The sequence below is a fragment of the Mangifera indica genome, unplaced genomic scaffold (genome assembly GCF_011075055.1).
Source record: "Mangifera indica cultivar Alphonso unplaced genomic scaffold, CATAS_Mindica_2.1 Un_0014, whole genome shotgun sequence".
In the NCBI taxonomy this organism is placed as follows: Eukaryota; Viridiplantae; Streptophyta; class Magnoliopsida; order Sapindales; family Anacardiaceae; genus Mangifera; species Mangifera indica.
Genome location: NW_025401106.1, coordinates 102,626 through 110,320, shown reverse-complemented (window position 1 = coordinate 110,320; position 7,695 = coordinate 102,626). Strand labels below are relative to the sequence as shown.

Genomic DNA, 7,695 nt, shown 5'->3' with positions numbered 1-7,695 from the left:
CATTATGCCGCCTAGATTAAGCACAAACTCAACTTTTTATACCAGTTTCAATTTTTATTTTTTTTCTCTAATTTAATGAGAATTAATTTGTAAATCTTAGAGGACGCTTAATTCAAAATAATCAAAAAATTCTTTCAATAATTTTCTTTCTTATTATTAATATTATGAAAAATAATATTAATTATTATCTTTATCTTAAATATTAAAATATTTAGACAAAAATACATTCATCTCTAATTAATAAAATAAGTAACATAAACAATATATGTGATAATAATTATACCCTAATATTCTCTTATTACATTCAACTAAACATAATAATTAATTTTTATTAAACATAATGATAATTTATACCAAATACTCTATTAGGAATCAATTTTTATAGTAATCATTATTTTCTTAACAAAAAAATTATCTAAACCAAACACACCATTAAAAATTTGTTCATCTTTATCAATTATATTAAATGGGTCAATTTCAGATTAGATCCAGTTAGATTCTGAAGATCCATTTTTAAAATCAGCGAAAAAGCTGGAGACTACACTGAGAGCAAACTGAGACATGGAGTGACAAATCTATCATATTGTAGATATTTACATGTTTCAGAAGCAAAACTGAATTGAGCTCTCTTATGAAAGCTCCAGCTTAACTTGTGGTGTGTCAGTATCCAAAATTGTAGTATCTTGAACAACACTACAGGGATTATTTGTCAAAACAATAGTGCCACCATTATATCCATCAACCAGCAACTTTCCTATTTTTGATCTCCATTCAGAGGTTTCCTTCTCATTCTTCCTGTCATGGAAAACTCTGTCACGGTAGTTCAGCATTGTTCCCAACCCGGTATTCGGTATCCAACCAAATCCCATCAAAACCTTTGCCTCGCCTTCGGTCAAGTCCTTTCCAACCTTCATTGATGATCATTATGGATTAGATAGAAATTTAAACTGAAACATCTCGTTGATGAAAATGAAAATGCCTATTTTATTCATAAAAATAGAAACTTGTATACAATTTGGGACAAAATTTCAACACACATTAAAAGAAGCAAAAAAACTGTCCAAGTGAACCAAATATCTAGATAAGCATCATACGTATCCAGGTTGGAGAGCTTTTTCAACCAACCAAAATGCAATACAAACAGAAATTTGAAGGAGAAATCCAACACATGATTGCTAGTGTCAAGGGAATTTCACCTCCCTCCCTTAACCACACTACCCTTTATGAGTTAAGAAATTTGTCAATCTGCAAGCTAACCTTTTGAAAAATCTCCTGAGAAACAAAGTTTCTGATACTTCCATTATCATGAAAAAGGAATATAACCATCCTCCAAAAATGAAAGTAATGATAAAAACAACCATCTTCAACCAAAAGCCAGCCAAGGAATCATTCAAAACTATCATCAAAAAATCAAGCACAAGCAACATCTACATCCTATTGCTGTCCCTAGGTAAATTTAGGGACTGAATATTATTATAAGTATGATATACATGCAAATCTAGAAAATTTTAGGCATCCAACCCAGTCCCTAGCATCAGACATAACCACAATAGAATATTAAAATTTAAAAACCAAATGCCTACAAGTAGGAGCATGAAAATGAGATCAAATTTGCATAAAGTTTTGGCTATTGAAGAAAAATCCCTGGGTATCGTAGAGCACAGCTAAATCTTACATCTATCACAACTGATTCTAATGTGGTTATTACTAGACCTATCAAAATATTTAGATCTAAAAATGGTGGTAAGCTCAAATCAATTTAATAACTCAACTATTCAAATAAAAAATTCTGACAGTCAACTAGAAGGAAATGCAGTGTAAGTCATTACCGATAATGCTTTGTTCTCAATTAAGTTGACTCTGCCACAGCTAGTTAGCTTCATGGCAGTAACCAATCGCTTGATCTGCCAATCAATAGGTAATGAATCAACCAGCTCAAAAAAGTATGTTGCGTAGCCATATTCAGGACGCTCCAGAACTAGTCTGCATTCAAGTGAAAATAAAAGTTTTTTTGGTAAGTGAAAATAAAAGTTACTACCTAGTAATATGATAAACATACAAAGGATGGCCTTTAAGATGTAATTTGAATTGTAGATCAATCACCTATTGTGTCTTTTAAACACAAATATAAATGACTGAAGATCCCGGCACCAACCCCATTCAACAGGCCATTTACGAAATTGCAGATACCTTGTCTACAAAAAAAAATATAATGATTAAAAACTTGTCACTGTCAAAATTATATCAGCAAAGTCAATTTGTCCACCATAATCAATACTCTAGTTTGTGGTAAACTTGTTACCTGCTCCACAAGCGAGAATAGACAACCCAAGCAATAACTAGGTTTTGAACCCTTTGCACATCGAACAGGAGCAAGCTTCAGCACACAGTTTCGCTGAAAGAAAAGCTGTAACCACCCATAAAAAGAATATATTAATATAAGAAACAATGCAAATCTGCAAAACAATACATGGTTCTTTGAAGAAGGGGGCGAGGAAAAATAATTTTGTCCAACACAGTTAATTTCAAACCTTGTGCCTACTACACTTAGTACTAGTTGTTATAAATCCATGACATGAACAAGCAGTATAAATGAAGTCGTTGACAATTTGTGTTCCATGTGACGCATAATCTATAAGGAAATGGATGTCAATAAACATGAACTATGAAACACATGAGCATCCTTTTCTATCAGCCAATGTCATTTGTACTTGGCAGCTTATGTTCAACCGGTCCAACACTTCTTCGGTCATCCAAACAACTTTGGATGTTTTACAACATATCTGTCAGAATACCTTGTACCATTCTTTTTTTTTTATTTTTACAAAAATGCCACAAGATCAAAGGAGTATCATTATCAGCACTAAAACAGGAAGAAAACATGGTCCCAGATTATTGCTAACCTTTGCCATGACAGCCTCAAGCTCAGAAAAGCTTTCTTTACAGAACATTTCATCAAGAGCATCATCATCCTCCATCTCCCCATAAAGCTTGATTTCATCAACAGATACTCCTTGTTCAACTAATACCTGCAATTAACATTTTAGAGGATACCAATGCATAAAGCACTGGAAACCAAACAAGTAGGCATATAGTACCTGCAGAAGTCCAGGAGCATCTTCCTCCATTGCTGTTTCAACCAAACCCCTGCAATTAATTTTGAGAAAAAAGAAAGGGATATGTCAGAACAAGAAGAAAAAGCAATTGTAGAACAATTTGAAATAAGAAAAACGGGCATATTACGTGGCAGTCTTCTTTCTTTTCCGTGGATGGTTCACCCTTATAGGTTCAGCAGATTCTGAGAGTACAGGGTTTTTCTGAAGGGAAGGAATTCTGGAAGAATCAAATTCAAAATTCTCTCCTGATGTCCTCAGCTTCATTCGATCATGAAGTCGCATATGATCTACCCCAACACCATAAAGTTCATTGTTCTCACCCTTCACTGTTATTGCATTACAAGAATATTTATTAAACACATTTCTTTCTAGGGCCAAATCAACATTTTCCAATGGTTCAACCTTGACTTTGACAGAGTTCTGAAGAGTTGGAACATGCACACTACAGGATCCCGCCACATCATGCCGTCCACCACATGAACTGAACTCAGACTCAGATTTGTTCATATTACATCTTGATTTAGTTTCTTCAGTCACAAGGCTGCAGCCAGGTATAGTTGTAACGGATGATCCAGCAGAATTGAATTCTGACAAAGCACTTTCAGAACTTATGCCAGGAAAAGAAACATTATTTGAAGATAGTTCATTATACTCATTTCCAGTAACAGAGGAATCCACATATAGAGATTTTATTTCTTCTTTTATTGTTCCAGCATTAGGGTCAACAAGATCTCCTGAACCTATAGAATTACCCTATATAAAACGAAGAGGTAGTTTTAAGCAATACATGGAAAATAGAAATTAGAAGAAATAAATTAATGCAACAAGTCAAGGCCCAGCAGCTTGCAAGCACACATAAACCACATGAAGAAAATAGACATGTATTAAAAAAAGCGAAAGCAAAATAAAAAATTACCAATTTTCTCAGGCATTCAAACAGAAAGCAGGCAGAAGAAATTTATGAGCTTCAAACCAATAATACGGAGATACAATGCTGTGTTCTGCAATGTGACAAGAAGTAAACTCTACCTGATATCTGGGCACAGAGTTATGTCTCTTACATATCCAATATTAACTTAATTATATCAAGTCAGTCACTCATAAATGTTGCCAGAAGAAATACAACTTAGTCTGCGCTTCTATAATTGTTGGTACAGCTGGGCAAGATTACCCATGACAGTTACCAAGATAGACTGGGCTAAAGCAAAAATGTATATCCTTTAACAAGCACTTATGTTTTGTTATATAATGTTCAAGTGTGTATTACTTTAGTAACAAATTATTATTAATTAAACTTCTATCAATCAAATAAAATATCAATGAATTACCTCCAGAATGCTGTTCCCCAACTCCAATGATCTCCTGCACAATGACATAGGAAAACATGAATTAAAGTTACTAATCTCTGCCTAAACATTAGGAAAGGAATGTAAAATTGGGGATATGCTAAAGTGTCAAAACAGAGACAAATATGTTAGCATAAGGGCCTAAATTGGCAGGACTGACAATTATTTATGAGGTACCTTGTAAGCAACATTCTTTGTCGCTCCTTCAATACAATGTGGTCAAGATTTTCATCTGCAAATTCATTGGTGATAACATTATTGCCCTTGTCTGCTGGTGCATCAACACTAGCAAAGCCATTTACACCATGTCCCAATGAACTGAACACATGGTTGCCAAAATTCTCAACCTTAACTTCAGAAGGCACACTAGAAGATGCTGGATTTTCACACGAAGTGCAGTAGCCGATGCTGACTTTCTCAAGCCCAGCAACATCAACATACACTCCAGGACAAGTTATCTGATCTGGACAAGCGTATTTATCGGAGATAATCCTCTGGGAGTTGGAATCTCCAAGCATGCATACATCTTCACCACAAGGAGCTTTTGGCAAGCATTGCTCATCAGCAGTAGAGTATCCCATATGATCTCCATTTAGTACAACGGAAGTAACTCGAAAAGGAGTTTCACCACTATGACTTTCTTTTAATACCAATTGCTGATCTATTCCTCCAACAGAACAGGCAGATGGGGGAGAGAGAGGGCCCTGCAAAACATGTATTTCTCTTTCAAACAATAAAAATGGAAGGTTTGGTGGTGGAGGAGAGGGAAGACAAACAGCATGTGACATTTGATAAGTCTCAGTCATGAATTCATTTCTGCATCTACAGTTTTTTGTTCTACCTTATCTCTAATGTTCAACCTCCCTTTCGATGACTTCCACACCTTCACTATTTATGAAGACCTCTAGATGTTTTACAGAATTACCTCTACAAACCATGGTATCATTAAGACACATGGACACTTTAACTTCATTGGATAAAATTCTTCTGAAACCTTAACTTCATTGGAACCCTAGGTTTCTTTTAACAAACCTAAGTTCTAAGCACCTTTTTCCAAAAATGTTCTGAAAACCACAATTAAATCTCTAAATACAAGGAGCTATGTTATGGAAAAGCAGATAGTGGACAATATATTGATTAAAACCTACTCATTAAGAATTCAATTGAAGTTGCCTTCTATAACCTTTGTTCAAGATCATCCTTATATGTCAGCCAAAACTTAGGTTTTTGAAGGTTACATGAACAGGCAAAAACACATACCAAAGTTACTTTGTTAATCCCTATTCACACCAAGAGAATAATGCATAATAAATTACATTCTGGTCAGTTATACACTAATTACTCATTCCTTAAGAAACCAACATATTACAAGTATATGTATTCTCTTGTTGCCATGTTTCTAAGGCCCTTACCAAAAAATATTACATGTAAAGGCAAAAAGGCATGCCAAAGTTACTTCCTCAACCTCTATTCACTCCAAGAGAATAATGCATAAGAAATTACATTGAGGTCAGTTATACACCAATTACTCATTTCTTAAGAAACCAACATATTACCTTTCACAGGGATCCACAAAATGGCATGTTTTCTCAATGCAAATAAAAAAAATTCAATTTCTGTATCTCTTGCAGCCTTTTTAAACAGTTGATTAAAAATAACTTTTTGGTTCTCTTATGTATGATATGATTAATAACAGAATAATTAGTAAGATGCTTCCTATACTTTAAATGTATAATCGAATAAACCTTTTCTCAACATCCATTTAGTATGTGAGCAATCTTATTAATCTTGATTAACAGATACACAATATCAAAACCAGAAATTCACACAGCCATACCTTTCAAAGATAATTAAAAAAAAAAGGGTCCCCATTAGGAAGAATAACTAATCTTCCAATGTGTACTCTATATAAACTTCTATCTTATTGATCCAACATTGCCAAGACTAAATGAGAAGGCCCATAACACATCTAAAAATGCTTCAAATGGGTGTTGAACCAGAACAAATCCCCATAACATTAAACCAACTAGACCATGGCTGAAAGGGCGAGCTACACTTTCCCTAACTAATCCAAAAACAAAGCATCACAGTGAAAATCTCTCATCACAAGACTAAACAAGATATTCCCACCACAACTTTTATACAGCATTTACCAACAAACGAACCCTAATAAACAATCAAAGAGTAAAACAGAAAACCAACCAGATCTAAATTAAATGGCCTAATTATTCAAGTTTTTCTTGTTTCAGAATTGAATTTCAATAATTAACACTAATAAAACAGCACCTCATTATCTACCTCTTTTTTAACAGCTACATCAACGCCAGACCTGGGAAACAAGAACGAAGTTTATAGCAATAAAAAAGACAAACAAAGTCCTCATGTATTGATGAATAAGAAATAGAGTAGCCTGGCTTACGTTAATGTTGTTTTAGTCGCAAGCAACAATTTTCGCCGGGAAAGTAAAGGAAGGTGATCAAGTTGGTCGAATTCAGCCCCGAAATTGGTGGAAATTAAATTGGAACCGCACAACTCACCCATAGTTTCGATTGTTTTATACATTCGAACTTCGAAGGAATGAGTTTCAAGGCCAAAACAAGAGGAAGAGCCGAGAGAAGGAAAGAGCGAGGGAACGCATAGATAATAGAAGTCTTTGCAAAGGTGAAGAGTGAGAGTGTTTTAGGCGCCAGAGAGACAACAGAGCTTCCTCCATTTTCCCATCATTGAGATTGGTTTTACTCGTGTAAAATATTTCGAGGGTCTACTATTCTTAGTGGGCTTGAGCGGTCGGTCTGGATCCCTTACTAAATTTCGTGAATCGAACCTGAAACTTGCATGGGTGGTTCTACCCAAAATTGACTCTATAGATTTTATACAGGTTCTAATTCATATCCGAAGCCTATATTATATCTTATATTTCAATATTTAAAATATTAAAATTTACTTTGTAAACAAATATGTATATTAACAAAATAAGAGGTCATTCAAAAAAAGGATTCAAAGATACTCTAAGCTCGACCAAACCGAACCCGAAGAAGCCAGCAAAAATACTACACACAGGAAAACCAGCACAAACTAGACAAATCATGAAAACCAGAGAGCAGCCCACACCACAACCCAGCAAAAAAGCAAAAAAAAAAAGCGCCCAAAGGACTTATTTCCACCTAAAAGTATCATCTTTTTTTAAGTATTTATATTTTAATTATGAAAATCTTAAATACCCACCAATAAAG

At 34.4% G+C, this 7,695-nt stretch overlaps 1 protein-coding gene across 3 annotated transcripts; it reads right to left on the bottom strand.

The window, feature by feature from the left end:
* Nucleotides 1-492: 492 nt before the first annotated feature.
* Nucleotides 493-7,231, bottom strand: LOC123205731. 3 transcript variants are annotated; one of them, XM_044622756.1, is made up of 11 exons: nucleotides 6,882-7,223; nucleotides 6,749-6,791; nucleotides 4,640-5,166; nucleotides 4,445-4,478; nucleotides 3,244-3,869; nucleotides 3,099-3,147; nucleotides 2,904-3,029; nucleotides 2,303-2,407; nucleotides 2,104-2,195; nucleotides 1,830-1,983; nucleotides 493-908 (listed from the first exon to the last, which is right to left on the bottom strand). In XM_044622756.1, exons 1-11 carry the CDS (start codon nucleotides 7,022-7,024, stop codon nucleotides 630-632), a joined length of 2,178 nt encoding a protein of 725 aa, XP_044478691.1. In that variant the 5' UTR covers nucleotides 7,025-7,223; the 3' UTR covers nucleotides 493-629. The 3 variants fall into 3 exon arrangements, with proteins under 3 accessions (XP_044478691.1, XP_044478692.1, XP_044478693.1); XM_044622757.1 differs by having other exon boundaries at nucleotides 6,761-6,791; nucleotides 6,882-7,222; XM_044622758.1 differs by lacking the exon at nucleotides 493-908 and adding an exon at nucleotides 961-1,272 and having other exon boundaries at nucleotides 6,882-7,231.
* Between the last annotated feature and the right edge of the window lie 464 nt (nucleotides 7,232-7,695).

Bases quoted from the DNA above. Each gene is read 5' to 3' on its own strand.
- LOC123205731 (XM_044622756.1), bottom strand. From the start codon at position 7,024: ATGTATAAAACAATCGAAACTATGGGTGAGTTGTGCGGTTCCAATTTA. The intron at 6,792-6,881 runs GTAAGCCAGGCT...CTTGTTTCCCAG, and splicing joins GCGACTAAAACAACATTAAC to GTCTGGCGTTGATGTAGCTG. The intron at 2,408-2,903 runs GTTAGCAATAAT...GGGTGGTTACAG, and splicing joins TTGAGGCTGTCATGGCAAAG to CTTTTCTTTCAGCGAAACTG.